At 40.7% G+C, this 21,987-nt stretch overlaps 1 protein-coding gene across 1 annotated transcript in view; it reads left to right on the top strand.

Moving 5' to 3' along the window:
- LOC138831369 (zinc finger protein 665-like) overlaps window positions 1-2,880 on the top strand; it is a 52,127-nt gene extending 49,247 nt beyond the window's left edge. The window contains exon 9 of the mRNA XM_070028484.1: window positions 2,766-2,880. Within this exon, the coding sequence (XP_069884585.1) occupies window positions 2,766-2,880 (115 nt within the window). The remainder of the gene's footprint in view (window positions 1-2,765) is intronic.
- Window positions 2,881-21,987: the final 19,107 nt, after the last annotated feature.

Genomic DNA, 21,987 nt, shown 5'->3' with positions numbered 1-21,987 from the left:
TGAGACTCTTATTCCAAGTAAGCACCAGAAAACCAGAAGTGGCACTGTGGCTCAAGTGGTAGAGTGCTTACCTTGAGGTGAAGAGTTCAGCTACAGCACCCAGGCCCAGAGTTCAAGCCCCACAACCAAAAGAAAATATGGAATGGAGTCCTAAAAATATACATATGCATTCCTGTGTGTGTGTGTGTGTGTGTGTGTGTGTGTGTGTGTGTGTATGTATGTATGTATGTATAATCACATCCTTAACCCAAAATTATAATATCCAATCTATCTCAGGATGCCAAGGTGGAGTAATAGAAGGAACAGGAATGACAGATACTGAATAACACTGATATACAGGATTCTAAAGTATGAAGACTGCATACAGGAACTCACTGAAATTAGTTGAATGATAGAAGTGGGGAAGGAGGGTGTGAACAAGTGAAGAGATGACCCCAGAATGAGTTAATCTGATTAAAGTAAATACATATATTTTGAAAGTGCTAAATGAAACTAATTTGCACACCTAAAATAAAAAATAATAGCACAGTTCAAAAAGAAATGTACACTGCATGACTATGTAACTATGACTACTCTGAACATCACATTTACAATAAAAAAAATTAGAAAGCAAAACAAAGCCGGGCAGTGGTGGCTCATGCCTGTAATCATAACTACGCAGGAGGCTGAGACCTGAAGATCCCACTTCAAAGCCAGCCTGGGCAGGAAAGTCCATGAAACACAGCAAAGAAAGGTGACTGTGATGGCCTTCTTGGCCCGTGTGAGGCAAAAAGGCTGCAAGATTAGTTCAAATGGGCTAGAGGAATCTTTTGAGGTTGTGGAGGATCTCTGCCCATGGTTCCCCAAAGAGGGAACAGTGGATTTGGCTATATGGCAAAAGGTAGATCACGAATTTTAAAAATCATATAAAAATCAGAGGATAACATGGCTATCTCTCCTCAGACATTTTCTGTTTGCAATATAATTCGAGAGAGTCTTGGTCCCAATCACCAGATTGAAATTATTTCTATAAAATCCTTGTCTGAGGGGAAGAATAAAGAGTCCCTCCTTTGTACATCAGATGTGGAGAGAGAGGATTGTCAGCCTTACTGTGGAAGTGTTAGAAACATTAGAAATCTGTGTCAGAGTTTTGACACTCTGTAAAGAAGACAAAGAGCTGGGTGCCAGTGTCTCACACCTATAATCCTAGCTACTCAGGAGGCTGAGATCTGAGGATCATGGTTCAAAGCCAGCCTGGGCAGGAAAATCTGTGAGACTCTTATCTCCAATAAACTACTAGAAAACCAGAAGTGGTGCTTTGGCTCCAGTGGTAGAGTGCTCACCTTGAGCTGAAGAGCACACAGATAGTGCCCAAACCCAGAGTTCAAGACCCACAACCTACAAAAAAAGACAAAAACCCTCCAAGGCCACAGCCACTCCTATGCCTATCCCTGTGAGAGCTACTTTCCCTATGATATAAGGGAAGGCAATTACCACCTGATCTTAATTCAGACTCCTATGTCTGCAGTACAATCATCTATTCTGACTGCTTAAGATGTGGTGGGAGGATACTGGGGATTTCCAACATTTTCCTGTTTTACAAGATGGAGTCAAACAACAGAGGCTGTATTTGGGAGGAGAACTCCAGTTGCCATTCCTACAGGGGTCTGGGACCTTTGCTACCTGGGACAGGTGTTGAGCAAGTCTAGCTGGACTATAAAAGGACTGATTGTTTACCCTGGAGTATTGATAATGATTATATCAGAGAGATTAAAATTATGGATGGCTTAAAAAAAGGAACCTTGCTTTTTCCTGCTCATACTCCCATTGCTCAATTGATTTGCTTTCTTTAGTTTCTCCTTCTAATAAGTCTCTTCAACCTAACAGGGAAGATGGAGGCTTTGGCTCCACAGATAAGGCCTTTCACTTCAAAAATTGGACAAGAGCAACTTAAGTTAGAACTCTATATAGGAAGGAAGCTTTTTACAGGCGTAATTGGCACTGGAGCTAATGTTTCTATTATACCTGGCCTACAATGGCCTCCCTCCTGACCAAAAGAAGATACCCTCACCCTGCTGCAGGGTACAGGCATGTCCAAAGTTACTCAAAAATGTTCTGCCATGCTGTGGTGGCTGACCAAGGAAGGTCATCTGGGTGTCTTTCAACCCTTTGTTTTGCCTGATCTTCCAGTAAATCTGTGGGGCCAGAACGAGTTGTCTCTGATGGGTGCTTCCATCAACAGTCCCAGCCCAGTTGTTACTCAACAAATACTTAATCAAGGGTATGATAAAATGTTCCACAAGGGAAAGGAAGGTTCAACCTCACCAGCCTGTTGTAAATTCAGACAGACAGGGCTTAGGTTTTCCACAGGGCCACACTGATAATGGCAGCTCTACATACAAAACCTATACGTTGAAAGACCTCAACACCTCTATGGGTCATTGAGTGGCCCTTGCCTTAAAAAACTAAAAAACTTAAAGCTGCCAAGGGTCTAGTTCATAATCAGTTGTCACAAGGCCCCATTAAGCCTTCCACTAGTTCCTGAAACATCTCTGTCTTTATAATTTTTTTAAAAACTAGGGAAATGGAGACTTCTTCAGGACTTGTGAGAGAATAATAAAGCTGTTTTCTATAGGTGCCTTGCAACCTGGCTTGCCCTCACCAACAGCTATTCCATTATCTTTTTCTCTATGTTATTGGAGTGAACGGATTGTTGTTGTTTTTATTTTTTTAACCATACTTCTTTATACAGGGAATGGGAAAATATTTGCTTTTTCTGTTCTCAGCATCAATATGATTAAGCCCTATGACAAATATAAATGGACAGTGCTGCCTCAGAAAATGGCCAACAGCCCCATGGAATGCCAACCCTATGTGGACAAAGCCATACAGCCCATGTAAAAAGTACACCTCTGCCTATATAATCCATTACATGTATGATATCATGATTGGAGTATCAAATAAAAAACAAGTTGACCTAATTTTTTAATTTATACAACAGTCTTTATGGCTGTATGACCTGATTATGCCCCCTGAAAAGTTCAGAGACAACATCCTCTTTCATATCTACGTTATCACATCTTCCACAGCAAAGTTACTCTCCAAAAACTAAAAATAAGGACTGAGCAATTACAAACACTGAGTGATTTTCTTTTCTTTTCTTTTTTTTTTTTTTGTCGGTCGTGGGGCTTGAACTCTGGGCCTCGGTGCTGTCCCTCAGCTCTTCAGCTCAAGGTGAATGCTCTACCACTTGAGCTACAGCGCCACTTCCGATTTTCTGGTGGTTTATTAGAGATAAGAGTCTCATGGTCTCTCCTGCCCAGGCTGGCTTTGAACCGTGATCCTCAGATCTCAGCCTCCTGAGTAGCTAGGATTACAGGCGTGAGCCACCAGCGCCTGGCTACTGAGTGATTTTCAAAAGTTATTGGGAGACATCAATTGGATTCTCCCCTCATTACGAATTAATTCAAAGCTGTTACAATCTCTTTTTCAGATTTTACAGGATGACTCTAACTCAGCCTCCCCAATGCCTAAAGTTGTTAAAGCCCTAAAAGTTGTTAAATGGGGGTTGGGAATGTGGCTCAGTGGTAGAGTGCTTGCCTTGCATTCATGAGGCCCTGGGTTTGATTCCTCAGCACCACATAAGCAAAAAAAAAGCTGGAATTGTCGCTGTGGCTCAAGCACTAGCTTTGAGCTGAAGAGCTCAGCGACAGCACCCAGAAAGAGTTCAAATACCACACCCAACTTTTTAAAAAAGTTGTTAAATGTACAAATTGGTGAGGCCCACTTGTCCACATAGATCCAAACAATTGTTTTATATATTTTAAATCCTAGTAAATTCCCTATTGCTGTCCTTTGGCAGGATACTCCCATTAAATGGATATTTTTGGCCTTGCATTCCAAAAATTTCATTAACCCTTTAATTGCTTCAATTTCCTTACTTATTTCTAAGGGACATAGGAATTTTATTCAATTGACTGGGCATGAGCCTAATGCCTTGGGCCTGCACATAACTAGAATGGAGTTTAATAGCCTATTACAGACCTCCTTAAAATGACAAATGGCTATGGCCAATTTTTCTGGGCAAGTACTTTTTCACTTGCCTACATCACCATTACATTTTGGGGAGATCATTTTATTACTGCCTGCTCCTTTATTTATTCTTTCTTTTTGTCTGTCATGGGGCCAAACTTGGGCCTGCGCACTGTTCCTCAGCTCTTAAGCTCCAGGTTAGTGCTCTACCACTTAAGCCACAGTGCCACTTCCAACTTTTTCTGCTTATGTGGTGCTGAGGAAATGAACCAGAGCCTCATGCATGCAAGTCAAGCACTCTACCACTGAGCCATTTCCCCAGCCCTTCCTTTATTTATTCTAAGCCCATTGCTAATGTCCCCAATATGTTTATTGGTGAGTCTAAAAATAAAAAGGTGGAGCTCGTATTGGAATCCCCACATCACACTTCCACCATCCAGGTACAACACTTTTGCACAAAGGGTGGAGGTATTTTCTGATACTTTGGCTTTACAACAGTACCCTTTTGCTATAAATTTGTACTCAGATTGTCAGTATGTTGTTTCTGTTATAAAACACATTTGTGATGCCATTATTCTCATCTCAAATGAGGAACTGTTACATCTTTTTACTACCCTCCAACAGCAACTTTTATAGTACACAGCTCCTGTATTTATTTGCCATGTATGCTCTCATTCTCTTTTACCTGGATCTTTAACATTTGGCAATGCCCTGGCTGATAAATTAACTCGGTTGGTGATACTTATTCAATCCCCTGTTGATGCAGCACTTGAGGCCCATCAAAAATTCATCAAAATGCAGCTGCCCTTTGTAAGCAGTTTAGATTAACTCATAAACAAGCCTGTGCAATAGTTTGCCAATGTGCCTGTTATCCACTGGCACATGCTTCCCACACCATTGGGGTTAGTTAACCCACAGGGTCTTCTGCAGGGGCAGCTATGGCAAATGGATGTGACTCATGTTCCCTCTTTTGGCTACTTATCCTATATTCATGTTTCTTTAGATACTTACTCTAGATTACTTCTTGCCTCCTATCACACAGGAAAGGCTTATAGAGATATTACTAAACATTTATTTGAGCTATTGCCTTTATGGATTTGCCCCTACAAATTAAAACATAATGGTCCTACTTGTATTTCTCAAGCCTTTAAAACATTGTGCTCACAACTACATATTACTCTTACCATAGGTATCCCCTATAATCCACAAGGACAGGGCATTGTGGAGCATGCCCATACTACTTTAAAAAATCAAATTCAGAAGATAAAAAAGGGAAAATTCGCTACCCAGAAGATCTCACCACATACTATTACACTTTATCCATTTTTGTTTAAAAAATTTTAAATGTCTCAGAGGATGGCTTTAATGCTGCACAGTGCACAGTTAGAATTCTTATTTTTGGTGAATCAAAGAATAATACTTTTAGAGGTTGGGCTCATGAAAAATGGCTTTTACAAAATAAAATACTGTCGGGGAACAATGGTTCATGCCTGTAATCCTAGCTACTAATGAGGCTGAGATCTGAAGATCATGGTTCAAAGCCAGCCCAGACACAAAGGTTTGTGAGACTCTTATCTCCAATTAACCACCAGAAAACTGAAGGTGGTGCTGTGGCTCAAGCGGTAGAGCACTTGCCTTGAGATGAAGAGCTGAAGTACAGTGCCGAGGTCCAGAGTTCAAGCCCCATGACCAGAAAAAAGAAAAAGAAGGAACTTTTTTAACCCTTTTGAAAATAATGTAGAGGATCAGATATTTTATGGAATGTTAGAGTAAAACATTTCCATCTATATATACACAGAAATATTAACTACGTTTGGAATTCCTAGAACCAACATGGATGCCATTATATGGTTAAGTAATTAAATACATCCTGTAGGAGTTTAAAAACATGTTTGTGTTACCGCAGGAAGTGCTTAGTAAACCAAGACCAGGAATCCAAATCCTATATAACCCAGTCATCCCTAATAAGGCCTGAACTGTTTGCTTGAATTAAAAGAAGTTGTTTATGAAGAACTCTTTTTTTCTTGTGCCAAACCTAGGTCTTGAACTCAGGACCTGAGTGTCATCCTTGACCTTTTATCTTTTTTGTTGTTGGTGGTGGTGGTCATAGGGCTTGAACTCTGGGCTTGAATGCTGTCCCTGGACTCTTCAGCTCAAAGCAAGTGCTCTACTGCATGAGCCACTGCACTACTTCCAGTTTTCTAGTGGTTTGTTGTAGATAAGAATTTCATGGACTTTCCTTCCCAGGCTGGCTTTGAACCATGATCTTTAGATCTCAGCCTCCTGAGTAGGTAGGATTATAGGCTTGAGCCCCTGGCTCCCAGCTATTTTTTTGGGGGGGGGGTCCGGTTGTGGGGCCTAAACTTTGGGCCTGGGCGCTGTCCCTCAGCTCTTCAGCTCAAGGCTAGCGCTCTACTACTTGAGCCACAGCACCATGTCTGGCTATTTTTTCCTCTTATGTGGTGCTGAGGAATAGAATCCAGGGCCTCATTCATGAAAGGGAAGGGCTTTACCACTGAGCCACCTTCTCAGCCCCGCCCCCGGCTATTTTTTTATTTTTTGCCAGCCATGGGCCTTGAACTCTGGGCCTGAGCACTGTCCCTCAGCTCTTTAGCTCAAGGCTAGCGCTCTACCACTTGAGCTACAGTGCCACTTCCGGTTTTTCTGGTGGTTTATTAGAGATAAGAGTTTCACTGACTTTCCTACCCCAGCAGGCTTTGAACCACAATCCTCAGATCTCAGCCTCCTGAGTAGCTAGGATTACAGGTGTGAGCCACCGGCGCCCAGCTTGCAGCTATTTTTTTAAACTAACACTAGTACCACTTGAGCTACAGCTCCACTTCACAATTTTTAGGTGGTCAATTGGAAATATATGTACTAACTTTTCTGCCAAGGCTAGCTTCAAACCAAGATTCTCAAATCTTGGCCTCTGGAGAAGCTAAGAATAAAAACATGAGCCCTCAGGGGCAAGCTGAAGGAATCTTTTCTCTTTAGGAAAAAGAGGTTTCACTCAGAGTCTCACCTCAGGCTTCCGAGGTCTACCATAATTCCAATATTTTTTTTTCCAACAGAGTCTTTAAGTTCTGGCCATGTCTACATCTATAAGAAAAAGACAGTGGATTTACATAGCAAGATTTGCTATTGCTAGCTTATTCCTACCAGTTGCCCTGTTCACTCCACTGCCTCTTCTATAGAACCTTTGCAAAAAATAGGGAGATTGGCAGTCACATGTAGCCTTGGCTCTTCTATTTTTACACCATACTGACAGACACAGAAACATACACATAGACACAGGCAAAAATACACACATATACACACACATGGCCATTTGGGAGTCATTCCCTTTCCCATCTGTCTTCTATAAACTGTGTTCTATAAAAAAGGGCTGGTTAACATTCTGAAGTACTCCTACTAGGCCTCTCATATAGCTGGAATTATATGTATGAATCACAACATCCCATTTATTCAAAGGAGTTCAGCTGGTAACACATTTATTATTATTATTGTTATTGTTGTTGTTGTTGTTGTTGTTGTTATTGTTATTATTGCCAATACTGGGGACTGAACTCAGGATTTGAGGTCTCTCCTTGATATTTTCCACTCAACAGTGGTACTACTCTATATTAGACTCAAACTCAAGACCCCCAAGCAACCCCCAGAGACCACGACCAATGCAAACAGCAAAAGAGTTCTTTATTTGCAAACTTGAGCCTGGACTCACAATTGTCACCAATGCAGTGGGTCAGAGTTGTGAGCCCCGACCACATGTTCAGCAGGGTTGTTATAGGGTTTCCAGCATATAGGAGGGAGTTTAAGGTTCGTGAGTTTCTACATAATTGGTCAGCATTTCGAGAGCAAATTTCAGGGTAGGCTCATTGGTTAGGGGCATAATCATTTCCAGTAAAGGTAGGGGCTTTCCAACTTAGTAGTTACAGGATTGGTTAAATCATACATAGCAAGCAGATCATTAGTTGGGATACATAAGACTGACCACAGGAATGCAGGCAACAATATATTTTTAAACTGTTTATCAGTTGTGGCCAGGAGTTTACTGTTTAGGGCGGCTCCTGTGGTTGGGTTAGGTGGCCCTGACTCTACAGCCTCTTCTACGAGGAATCTGACCATCCCGCCCATTTTCCAGTAACTGGGGTTGTGTTTTTCTCAACCCTTGTCTAACTGACGGTTGCTAGGGGTATAATTGCAGTTTTGATTGCAAGCTTTCTGATAACCTTTCGAGGACTGGTTTTTCCAATAACTGTTTTGTCCCTTAAGTTCAACCTGAGGCCAGTTTTACAGGAAATCATGGCTTGCTTTTAGAATGGAATTAGCTTAGTCCTTCACTCTACACCTTGAGACACTATTATTCTCTGTTTTAGGAAATGCCCCATCTCCCGTGAGTAGGCTTGTCCAGGTGATCCTTGGAGGCAGGGACAGGCACTTGGCTGATAGGTATAGGTTACTGAACCTGTCAGCCTGGGACTAAGAATTTCCGTTGGGCCTGCCCCCCCAACCCCACCCCCCACCTCCCCCCCCCCCCCCCCCCCCGTTAGAACCTTCTTTAGTCCATACCACCTGTGTCTCCATGATTGTGTCCTTTGTCCTGTCTCCTGGCTCATCTCCAGGTATCATGGTGTCCCAATTCAGCTCTCCATGGGAGGTGAATTGGTTTGTTGGTATTGTTTTTTTTTTCATTTCTCTCTGGCCTATTTCCTAGCCATATTATGTGTATTTTGGGGCCTGTAGGCATTCATAACAATGGGCTGCCTGCTGACTGCTAGTGGTGTAATAAAGACTCCAATATCCCATCTTCCAAAATGTGCCTTCTGGGATCATTTCACCTTACAACAGATGGGGTCTCATTGGGGATCCCAGTGCCAAGGAGGGCATCGGGGCTCCTTGAAGCCACTGGTGGATGGTCTTGGTGGGCCGGCTGCCAAGGGAAGGAAACCCATACAGGAGAGGTATGCCACCCCTGTGAAGTTCCAGGGCCCAGTAGTCTTTGCGCCACTCTGACAGCCAACTCATCAATGCTTGAAATTTCATCCAAACATCTTTTTGGAGTGGCTTAGAAATCTTCTGGAAGGGGCTGGGAAGGTGGCTCAGTGGTAGAGCGCTTGTCTTGCATGCATGAGGCCCTGGGTTCGATTCCTCAGCACCACATAAGCAAAAAGAAAAAAGCCAGAAGTGGTGCTGTGGCTCAAGTGGTAGAGCGCTAGCTTTGAGCTGAAGAGCTGAAGGACAGCGCCCAGGCCCAGAGTTCAGGACGACCCACGACCAGACCCAAACAAAAAAAAATTAAAAAAGAAATCTTCTGGAACTGTTTCTTTGTCCTATATTTTGTTTATGTATTTTTCTGAAACCTGAGACTACACAGTCCATCTGTAAATTGAAGTGGTAAAGGGACATGTGCTCTCCCATTGGAGGGTGCTGAGAGGTTTTGGTGGCCCTGAGTGGGAGTCACTCACTCAGCAGACTCTCATACTGTGGAGAATTCTGCAACCTCTAGCGGGAAGATCTGTGGATCAACTCCCACCAAAAGTGCTCTCATACAGAAGAGAATTCTGGATATGGTTGTGTTGGGGTCTGCCTGACCTTAGCTGGCTTTTTTCTGTGTTTGTCTTGGTCTTGAACCTCTTCTATTTGGTCTTGTGTCTTCTCTATGGGGGAAACCAGATCCTGCTATGTGCTGTGTCCTACTCTGCATACTCTGAGAGTGTGCAGGAAGCTGAGGACCTGGTTCAAAACAACTAGCTAATCTTAGCAGTTTAAAAATTGTAAAGTGCTCCCAACTAAAATTGGCAAAAGAAAGTCAGGCTGCCAGGTGAGTAGACAGAGTAGCCCCATCCAACTGAAGGTATTCAAAGGTCAATTGATATGTAAAATGCTCTAGACAATTGGGACAAAAAGTAAAGTCAGTTACTGGCTGGGCTCCAGGGAATCCCCACCCAGCATTCTTCAATAGAAGTATTTAATATGCTAATATGAGGTTGAGCCTGGTCAAGAGCAGCTGACCCTGGAAAAATGTTGCCAAGCTAAGGTAATTTGCTTAAAAGTTTGTCTGAAATCTTAGTCATCTGCAGGAGTAAGCTTGGCAAAAATATCTCTTGCCACTAACAATTCAGGAAAATGTATAACTGGTATCTGTTAGTATTATCCACACATTTGGTCCTCAGCTCAACCTAGACCCGGGGCCTCCTATAGTAGGAGGCCTACTCAGGCAGGCAAGCCCACCTAATCGTCCAAAGTGACAGAGCCCACCACAACGAAGTTGTTAACAAAGAAGCAACTTTATTGAGAAGGTTCCTACACAGACCAGTCAGGGCCCAAGCAACTGCGGGAGCTGATACTGCAACCCCAAGCGGCCCCCATTCTTTGGGTTTTAAAGGCAAAATCCATGAGGGTGAGCCTGGTCACAAGCAGCTGACCAATGGGATCGTAACACACACAAAGGATTGTACAAACATACCAGACCACACACTGGTGGCCAATAGGCAGAGTTTACTGTAAGCATGTGCAAAAGTAAGGGTTTACCATAAGCATATGATATTGCCAGTTGGAGCCAGATTACAACCTGTTTTATGGGTCAGTGTTTTTTTTTTTTTTTTTTGGTCCAGTCGTGAGACCTGAACTCTGGGCCTGGGCACTGTCCCTCAGCTCTTCAGCTCAAGGCTATCGCTCCACCACTTGAACCACAGTGCCACTTCCAGCTTTTTTCTTTTTGCTTATGTGGTACTGAGGAATCGAACCCAGGGCCTCAGGCATGCAAGGCAAGTGCTCTACCACTGAGCCACCTTCCCAGCCCCTTATGGGTCAGTCTTTAACTGAACAATCAAGAGTGGGTTAGGTTGTTAAGGGGAGAGGGACCAGATGAATTTTCTTCATTCCAGGTGAACTAGGCCCTGCTACTTTACAGGTTTTGTTTTTGTTTTAGGGATTATAGAAAAAAACAAAAACCTTGGCTCCAAGCAGCCAAGTTCTTGAAATGAAAAGAATGCTTCTAGGTCCCCCTCCCCTTAACTTAACCCACCTTCATTGTTTTGTTAAAGACTGACCGATTAGCCGGGCACTGGTGGCTCACACCTGTAATCCTAGCTACTCAGGAGGCTGAGATCTGAGGATCGCGGTTCAAAGCCAGCCCATGCAGAAGAGACCTTGAGACTCCTATCTCCAATAAACCACCAGAAAACTGGAAGTGGCACCGTAGTTCAAGTGGTAGAGCGCTCACCTTGAGCTGAAGAGCTGAGGGACAGCGCCCAGGCCCAGAGTTCAAGCCCCACGGCTGACCAAAAAAAAAAAAAAGACTGACTGATTAAACAGGTAGCCAGTAATCTGGCTCATGCTGGCATGCTGGCTGGCATGCTGGTGACATCGCGAGTTTACTATAAACTCTACCTTTTTCACATGCTTATGTTAAACTCCACTAAACTCCCTTGTGTATGTTTACCTTAAGCTCCGCTTTACCATTGAATTCGCGAGTCATTTAAACCAAAAGTGATAGGCTGGTTTAAACAGCCATTATGTGACAAAGTGTAACCTCACTGGCCACCTGCGTGTGGTCTGATATGACTGTGCAGTCTTTGGGGTGTGTGAAAATCTCATTGGTCGCCTATGTGACCAGGCTTCACCTTCTGATTTTTGCCTTTAAAAACCTAAGCACGTGGGCCATTCGGGGTCGCAGTATCAGCTCCCGAGCCTGTGCTGCGGCCCTGGCTGGTCAGTGAAGGAACCTTCTCAATAAAGTTGCTTCTTTAATATCAACTTTGTTGCGGTGGGCTCTGTCACTCTGGATGACTAGGTGGGCTTGCCTGCCTGAGTAGGGGGTCTTCCTACTACACAGGAACTAGGCCTATCAAGTCTAAAATTCCTAAAACAAAGGCAAAGCTCAAAATGGAATCATACCAGTTTGGGCCCCATCTCAGAATCCACTTCACTTCCTGCCCTTGAATTCCTTCAAAACAGCTGGCCACTCCATCCCTTCACTCAGACCTACCTAGCAAGCACTTACCTCACTCACTTCAGCTCTCACTTTCTCCCCTAGACGCTCCTTCAACCTGGATAGGAGTATATGCCAACTGCTCTCTTTCCTGAGGAGATAAGAAGTAAGGAGGCCACGTCTGGCCAGCGCCATATGGGCCACATGGTGGATGGTAGGGTCTGGCATATTATCTTCATGCTGGGGGAAGGACCCCTGGCCCACCCCCATTGCCTGCCTAGCAAGTAATAGGCATGCGCAGACCCCTGGAGGCATGGGCAGGCACTTGGCTGATAGGTTACTGAATCAGGGACTGGGAATTTTCTGAGGATCTGCCCTCTGTGCCAACATATTTTAGGCCTGGACCAGCCTAGCCGCTGGACTCCATGCCACTTGTGTCTCTGATCCTGTCATGTGTCTCTGATCCTGTCATGTGTCCCATCTCCTGGCTTATCTCCAGTCATCATGGAGCCCCAATTCAGCTCTCCATTGGAGCTGAATTGGCTTGTTGGTATTGTTCTTGCTATTACTTTCCTCTTTAGCATGTTTCCTAGCTGGGTTATGTGTATTTGCGTGCTGTAGGCCTTTGTAACAACTGGTGGCCTGTAGCCTGTTCACTGTATAATAAAGACTCCAATACTCTATATTTTAAAATGTGGCTTTTGGATGATTTACTTACAACAGATATAGCCCCTCTAATAAACCTTATAATATTCTTTCTCCTGTGCCTGCCCCCCCATGGTCCCCTGTGATGGTCATGACAGATTCTTACATTTGGTGCACAAAACCTGGGATAGGTTCCCCAGTAGATATGCTCCCCCTCCACTTCAGACAGGGTACTGACCAGCTGCTCCAGGCCTTAGCCCATGGTCCTACAATGGAGTCGCCAGAGGACCACCAAGGTAACTTTCTCCTAATCAAGTGCTGTAACTTCTGCCCATCCAACACTGGCTAATTCATTCCTACCCAGGTGAGTGACCAATCCAGAGGCTTAGATTCTGCTGTTCAGGCCACCGGGACTGTGTGGGGGCTTCAGGGCCCCAGAAAGCTTGGCCAAGTATCTAAGCCACATTCCGAGGTTTCTCTTCTGTGTCAGTTCTCTGATGCGTGCTGAGAGCTGACTTATGGGTGGAAAATTTCTTACATTCCTCATTTTCATAGGGTTTCTCTTCTGTGGGTGTTTGAGGTTGGAAAGTCAGGTCTGACTTCTGAGAGGTAGCTTTTGTACATTGTTTATGCTCATTGGACTTCTCTGAATAATTGCTCTGAGCTTCCGTAGGGTTTAATTCCTTACAAAAAAATTTCCCCATTTACTACATATATAGAGATGCTGTCTAGTGTGTATTTTGTGATATGTAGTGACTGTAGGTCTTAAGTAGAATGCCTTTTCACATGCAGTACATTCAGGTATATTCCTTCCACCCTGAAGAATTTCTTTGTTATGGTTATAGGAGGGTTCTCCTACACAAACCCAATTACATTTAAAGAATACAGTCTATGAATTTAGTACTTTCTCTTCTCCACCATATTCAAAATATGGCAGCTCATTTGGACTCCCCAAATACCTGATGGATTCTTCAACTACACGAAACACACCAGGCCTATCGTAAGCATGCATCTCCTCAGGCTCACTATAGCGAAGCATGTTCTGACACTCAATGAAATCTTCAGCCCTCATGCCTAAAGAGTTCTCCTTAATCCTAATAAGCTCTGGTATATGTGTGGAGCGCAAACAAAGTTGTTACTAATCTCACGCTTTCCTCCACTGTGGTAGAATTTGTGATTGCTACTTCATACAGACATTTATCTGGACTTTCCTGGAAGGTCTTAAGCATGTCTTCCATTTCTTAGACTCTAAAATGAGTCATAGAAAAAAATAGACAAAAACAGAGATCCAAATTCCTTTTTATAAAGACAATAACATTTCTCCCATCCTGTTAGAGATTTTGAAATATCAAAATAAGAATTGATTTATGAGAAATATGTGCTTTGCTCTCTAATATATTAACAAAGTAATAGTGATATTTTGCAAGGGAAAAGAATTTTTTTCTGTTTCTGTTTTTTCTTCTTTTTATATCATAGGAAATATTTTACTCAAACTACTCAACTACATAATGGTAGAGTTTTAAGCTGAGTACTTACCATATGCCTTTTGTATTCTTGGGATTTTTCAATTTTTTTATCACAGGGGAATAAATGCATTGTTCTCTTTTATATTATTGAAATAATTTATATATTCTACTGCTTTGCTTCTCAATCAGTAGGTGATGAACAGGATGATTTTGTAGATTTGGAGAACATAGGATGTTTTAGTCATCCCTTTAGCTTTTGCTTAAGCAGTAATGTTTCCTGAGAGCAAGGATTTATAATTACATCTCTTCAATTCTAAATTCTCACTAAGAATTACTTTGGGTATCTGTGGGAATTTTAAAATTCATTTCTCCCCATCTTAGACAAAGTCTCTTCAGATTTCCTTTTCTGGCATTCCATCCCCTCACAACCATGGAAGACCAAAAATATTCCAGCTCACCTCCTACTCAATCATTCTCTGTAGACTAAAAGCATTGGTCTAACTCTCAGTCTCAGTGCATCACCAATTGCTACTTTCCTTATCATATGAGAGCAGCTCTGGTGTACTCAATTCCTACACCTGCATAGTCCTAGCTTCAAAGAAAATGAAATCTCATATTCTCCATTTGAATTTTCTTTCTTTTGTTTCAGTATGATTTCCACAAAAAGAGAATTCCTAACTTGAACTCTACAGTATGTCTCCATACAAATTATTAATTCATAAGTGTTTGAGACAAAGGATCACCTAATTCTCTCCCACAAACAGGACTCAGGGGAATTAGGAACATTATTGCTCAGTACAGCACAAGATCAACTTATCAACTGGGTTCAGGCTCCAACATCACTATCCCAGATGAATTAACTCACCTGTGAAATTCTTGTCTGAGGCCACTCCTAACCATGGTTCTGCACCTTGCTCCAAATGACAATCAATTTAGGCTTAGGAACACAGTGCCCTGATAATAAGAAGTAGAGGAGAACTGTTGCTCATACTGGGTAATCATTGGTCTAAGATCTCAGATATCCTGTTCAGAATGTTGTTCCTAAATCATATTTCTCATTGTTCACTGGCTCCTTGGCTCCCAGGCTTGGATCTATTTTGCTGGTTGTGTGGCTTGAAATCAGCTCTTTCATTCAAGGCTAGCATTCTACCGGTTTTGAGTCCCAGTTCTACTCCAGTTTTGTTTTTTTCTTTTGTCGGTTGTGAGTCTTGTACTCTGGGCCTGGGCATTCTCCCTCAGTGGTTCAGCTCAAGGCTAGTGCTCTCTCACTTGAGCCACAGCACTGCTTCTGGTTTTATAGCAGTTTATTGGAAATGAGAATTTCACAGACGTTCCTGCCCAGGCTGGCTTTGAACCACAAACCTCAGATCTCAGTCTCCTGAGTAGCTAGGATTACAACCATGAGCCACTGGCACTCGGCCCACTTCTAGTTTTTGAATAGTTAATTGGAGATAAGAGTCTTATGTGGAATTTTTGGCCATTGCTGGCTTCAAACCAAAATCCTCAGATTTCAGCCTCCTAAATAGCTAGGATTACAAGTATGAAAAACTGTACCCAGTGACAGGTTTGGATTATAAATACCCACTTTAAATTGATGATTTACAGAGCATACTTCCAATAGTGATATACATTCTTGTCCTAGATTTTAATCAACATACAAAAATTACCTCAGGTTTGGGAAGACAGTCTCCTGTCCGTGGAACATAGTTTGGAACTTTTGTCAACCTGCTGGTTTGGATTCTTGAAGAATGAGAATAAAATTGCCTCAGGAGTTATATCATCAAGTTGAAGTTGTCGTTAAAAAGAAATTAAACTTCTTACAGACTGGACTCATGTCTAATAGAATTGAAAGTTTGATAAATATTCACATATATACTAAAAATGAACCATTTGGCCCTAGCAAGTTAATGTGACTTTTGATCACCCAAGAACACCAGGTTACTGTAGGTCTCCAGCATTATATCCCCATATCAGGTACTCTGACCAAAGTCAGGTCCTCCCAGCTGAAGTCCACAGCTACATCATCTAATGACAACAGCTTTTGTAAGGGTACATTTACATCAAGTAATCATGAGAACACCAAGACTGGAATTTCATTTTCCTGTATATATGCTTTTGTTTTACATAAAATATCTGGAGCTTGCTGTGTTGTTATCTATAGAATGGGAGAAGGAAAAATCAAAGTAGAAATGTTTGTTTCTATTTTAACTTAGTCATTAATAATATGGTTTCCCTATGATATGTATCAAAAGAGACATACACTAAGTATAGAGAAATAAAAATAAATAAATACAAAGATAACATAAGCAAAATCAGTAATGAACAATGCAAGTAATGATAATATGAAATGGAATAAACATCAGCAGAAATTGTATGACTGCACCACAGACCATTGATAATTAACAGATCATATATCTCAATAGTTGTATGCTGAAAAGCAAAGTCTCCAAGGACACGTTTAAAAGGCCACACAATTTTTTTTAATCTACCTTTACTACTACCTTTACTACTACTACCTTGTACTGATAGAACAGCCAGACAAAAAGTGAGTAGGAGCCGGGTGCCGGTGGCTCACACCTGTAATCCTAACTACTCAGGAGGCTGAGATCTGAGGATTGCGGTTCAAAGCCAGCCCGGGCAGGAAAGTCCGTGAGACTCATATCTCCAATAAACCACTAGAAAACCGGAAGTGGTGCTGTGGCTCAAGCGGTAGAGTGCTTGCCTTGAGCTGAAGAGTGCAGGGACAGGACCAAGCCCAGAGTTCAAGGCCATGACTGACAAAAAAAAAGTGAACAGGAACACATAAATGGATGGCATTATCTTAACCTAAATGCTATTTATAAAGTACTTGGTGTTACATTTACCAAGAGAGACACATTGAAACTAAGTCCCAGGACAAACTTTCTAGAAATCAATATGAGAAATAAAGCTGTGATAAATACATTACAGTTAAATAATCTATATCTAATAATCTCAGTGAAATAAACAACAGGGAAAGTACAATGGACATCGGCGAAATGTTTCCTACCATTGAAATTTATACAATATTAAAGGTAGCCATTTTCTTACTTCATCTTTGAAATAAAAACATATGTTTTTAATTATGTATTTTATATTCACAAGGGTATTTTCTGAAGAGTGGGGGAAAGCCAAAGAAATGGGTGCAAACAGGATGAAAAAGTGCATCAGTGGAGGTCATTCAACACTGATGAAAATAAACTATATAACTTGTGAGTAGAAATGGGGGAAAGTGCTTGGGAGAGAGTGAACATAAGACATTGAACAAAAGGAAATGTCCTCATTACCTGACTCATGTAATTGTAATCTCTCTGTACATCTCCTCTATAATAAATTAAATTATTTAGAAAACAATTCTCCATGGAGTTGTGTTAGCCTAAACTATTTGCTTACTGAAGAAAATCTACCATAGTTACAAGAACAGTTACAATAATTAGAAATAAAATAAAACACTTAATTTGAAACAAGAAATATTTTGAATTTAGGTTGAATATAAATTCTACATAAACTAATAACAATAATCTTGTTTTATTGTAGTATCCAATTCACTGTTAGTGTTAAATAGTCAGGTAAGAGAAAACAAAGTAAAATAAGTATTTCTGGCTCAAAACTGTTATCCTACCCTAGCTACTAAGGAGGCTGAGGTCTGGAAGCCAGCCTGAGTAGACAAATTAATCAGCTAATAAACAGGCTGGAAGCAAGGCTCAAGTGACAGTACCAATAGTGAATGAGGCCTGTGAGTTCAAGCTTCAGTCCTAGCACAAGAAAGGCATGGTGAGGCTGAGGTAGGTGTGTCACATGAGTTTTGAAATTAGACACCAATTATGGTAACACAGCAAGTGCTCATCTCAGACATACAGAGAAAAGAAAATGGGTGAAGGCGGGGGGGGGGGAGAAGGGAAGGAAAAGGATAAGGAAAAGAAGGAAGAAGAGGAGACAAGAGAGGAGTGGCGAGGAGAGAAAAAGAAAGGGAAAGGAGGACAAGAAGACAAGATGGTAAGACAGGATCATGAGATTACATTTGACTCCTTAGATAGGACACCAAAAATGATTGATCCAAAGCCAAACAAGACTAAGTACATACAATTGAAATTTTGTGCACCAAAAGGCATGATCAACAAAGAAGAAAAAACATGGTATATGAGAAAATATTTGCATATATCTTTAAATAGATTACTAAATGAAAAGAATTAGAAAATATAAAATGAAGTCCTATAATTAACCCCCAACACCAATCTGATTTTGAAATGGGAAAAAGACTAAAAAGAATATATATATATATAGTTGATTAAAATATGAAAAGAAGTTCAATATCAATATTAATGAGAAAAATTCAAATCAAAATTACAATGAAATAGATACTTCACACTGTTAATATGTTCAAATTTTTAAGTAACAACAACAACAAAAATCCAAAGTCTAACAACTGCTGAAAAGGATGTGAAAATATGAACTTTGGTGCATCTCTGGCAGGAATGTAAAACAAAGATGGTATGGAGACTCCCAAAAATAACTATATAGAGAATTAGGAATATGGTGCAGCACTTCTATTTCTAGATTTGTACCCAACAGAACAGAAAGCAGGTACTAGAACAAATATTTGGAGAATCACTTCACTAAAATGACTCACAATAACCAAAAGATAAAAGCACGTAAAACAATAGATAAATGCATTGAAAAGGAAGGCAATTTGATTACATTTTACAACAGCATGAACCTTGAATACAATAAGCTAAATAAAATACACCAGTCATAAAGGAGCAACCATGGTATTATTCCCCTTATTGAACTTTCAAGGATGAACAAACTTATAGAGGCAAAAAGTATGATGATTCCAGAGACTGGGACAGAGAGAGGAATAGGAGCTGTATACTTAATGATTATACAGCTTCATACATGGACGATAAAAAATGCTGTACACGGATGGAAGGGATGGTCACACAATGAGGCCAAGTGCAATTTCAATGAATTGTACATTTAAGAGTGGTTTAGTAGGGCTGGGAAGTTGGCTCAGTGGTAGAGCGCTTGCCTTGCATGCCTGAGGCCCTGGGTTCGATTCCTCAGCACCACATAAGCAAAAAGAAAAAAGCCGGAAGTGGCGCTGTGGCTCAAGTGGTAGAGCACTGGCCTTGAGCTGAAGAGCTGAGGGACAGTGCTCAGGCCCAGAGTTCAGGCCCCACAACCGGACCAAAAAAAAAATAAAAAAAAAAAATAAAAAAAAAAAAGAGTGGTTTAGTAGCCAAATACCTATACTTCTGGAACTTGGGAAATTCAAGAAGGATTAGCCTACCTACCTAGGCTACATAACAAGTTCAATTGTTTCCTGGACTAGCAAGACCTGTCTTCAAAAGGAATATGGAAAATTCAAATTTTGGATTCTGAATTTTATCAGTGATAAAAGTGACTTATGTATCTATTTTTCCTAGTGAAATAGCAAGTGAATTGAAAGTGTTTGAAAACATGTTAAAACAGATTTTAGTTGGAAACACACATTAGAAATAACATTAATAACAAACACATTAACAAAAGACACACATTATTATAATCTATGCATCTTGCTGTTTGTTTTTTGTATATTTTTCACTGACTACAATTCAAATGTGTCACATATTCATGAATCATTTCTCCCAGTAGGTTCCTAAGGATATTTTGCCACACATGTTAGCTACATTAGCATAGGCAAGTTGAACAGTAAGAAAAACTGGTTCCCAGAAAGATAATTTGAAGAAAAGAAAAAAAATGAGAGGTATATGAAAGAGAGATGAGAGAAAGAAAGAGGAAAAGAGACAGAAAGAAAAAATAGACCTGAAGAGAGAGGAAGAGAAAAAAATTGAGGGGGGGGGTCACTCATGGGGCCTGAATTCTGGGCCTGGGCACTGTCCCTCAGCTCTTCAGCTCAAGGCTAGCACTCTACTACTCAAGCCTCAGCAACACTTCTGGCTTTTTTTTTTCTGCATATGTGGTACTGAGGAATTGAACCCAGGGTCTCATGCATGCAGGGCAAGCACTCTACCACTAAGCCACCTTCCTAGCCCCGAGAGAAAGAGAAATTTTTAAAAAGCTAATGAGTAGGAAATGGAATGAAGAGAGAAAATAGAGCAAAAAAAATAATACTGTGAGGACACTTTAGAAAAAAATAGGGATTTCAAGAAACACCGTAGACTATACCATCAAATATAGTCTTAAGTTTTAAGTAAGACAAAGACCACAAAGCATTCCAAGAAGCATGTATAGAGAGTAATTTAAGTACCCATAGCTTACTCCGTCCTCTACAGCATTTGAAGTGTACGTGACCACACTATTTCAGCATCTCCCATCAAACTTCATTAATATAGTTTAATGTTACTCATGGGGATGTGATACTGGACTAAAGAACAGTCACCTTCCAGGGGATGTCATCTCCTTGCTGTCAGTGAATCACATTACAAGTGTGACTATTTTTTCTACATCAGAAAAACTAGAAGTAAACTGAAGCAAATCAGCACTCAACTTACACAGAATGTAAGATTTTATATTTCGCTAAATCTATGATCAATCTTTATCTATTTAGGAACATGTTCCTGAAGCAGAATCTGCTTTTCTGTTCTTCAATCTTGGACACTCTTAGGTTCCCAAAATGGAATGTAAAATAAAGTGAGAAATAAAAAGTAACTCACCAGAAATCCTTGCATTCTTTCTTGCCTTTGACAATGAACAGGAGATACTGGAAGCATGGCTGGTAGAGAAGGCAAATGAGGTAGTCAGGAAAGAACCTGTGTGATTGTGCCCCAGATTTTTCTTCTCAAAACATCATACATGGGCTGGAAAAGCATAAAGCTTTTTTATGAAAAAATAATGTTTTCTGTCTCAAATAGAATATTAAACTATCCACTAAAGATGAAACCACAGTCCATTAGTCAGTAGCTAGATAGTATAAAAGCAATTCATTTCTAGGTTACCATATGTATGTATACAAACACACACACACACACACACACACACACACACACACACACACAGTTAAAACTACTATTCCCACAAAATAATTGGATAATTAAAACAATAAACATATCACATCTTCACTAAAACTAGTTATTAGTGAAGTACACTTAGGGATGTATGAACTACTTTTCTCTTAATGCAAAGATATCCTAGAACTTAACTCAGCATTTGTACTCTACTTCATTCATTTACATATTTAAACACCGTGGTAGTGATGTCTGTTGTAATTCAGTTTTTTTTTCACCCAAAGTTATACAGGAAAAATGTATACAATATATATTTCTTGCATTACGTTTCCATAATGGTTTTGAAATGGCACATTTCTTTGTATCCAAATACTGAGAGCACCTTTGTACAATGACTTGCAATTTGCCATTTAACCTGCTTTGGCCAAAGGAGCATCAGCAAAGATGATGTAAACACAGGTTTGAGAAGTCCCTAATACTCACTTTCCTAAATGGTCACATGAAGAACCTTGGCCATCCTGCTAGAGATATAGAACCTCATAAAAATGCAACATAAAATACTGGTCATAGGATTGACACAATCCAACCCCATCCTGAGCCAATGAACCAGAAGATTAAAGTCTTCTATGTTACTGAAACAAAATATCAAGCTGAAGACACCCTAAAATGTAGATCCATAAAACTTAATGCTCTTATCCACACGTGTTTTTTTACACAATTATATAGAATGTAAACTTTTAATATAAAATAACATGAGCATTACAGTGATGTACGAAATGAAATCTACTCTGTAGATTTCAAAGTTTTTTGTTGTTTTGTTTGGATTGACAATATGAGTTTTTAAAAAGCAATGTTTGCATATCAGTATTGAATTTTCTACAACTCAAGAATGTTTACAAAACTTAGAAGGTTTTACTATAGACAAAGTTGTCCATATTCACACTGCTTGAAATGGAGTGTTATAGAT

This window comes from Dipodomys merriami, unplaced genomic scaffold (assembly GCF_024711535.1).
Source record: "Dipodomys merriami isolate MVZ:Mamm:240054 unplaced genomic scaffold, mDipMer1.0.p SCAF_194, whole genome shotgun sequence".
NCBI lineage: Eukaryota > Metazoa > Chordata > Mammalia > Rodentia > Heteromyidae > Dipodomys > Dipodomys merriami.
This window is presented reverse-complemented; position numbering and strand designations above follow the sequence as displayed.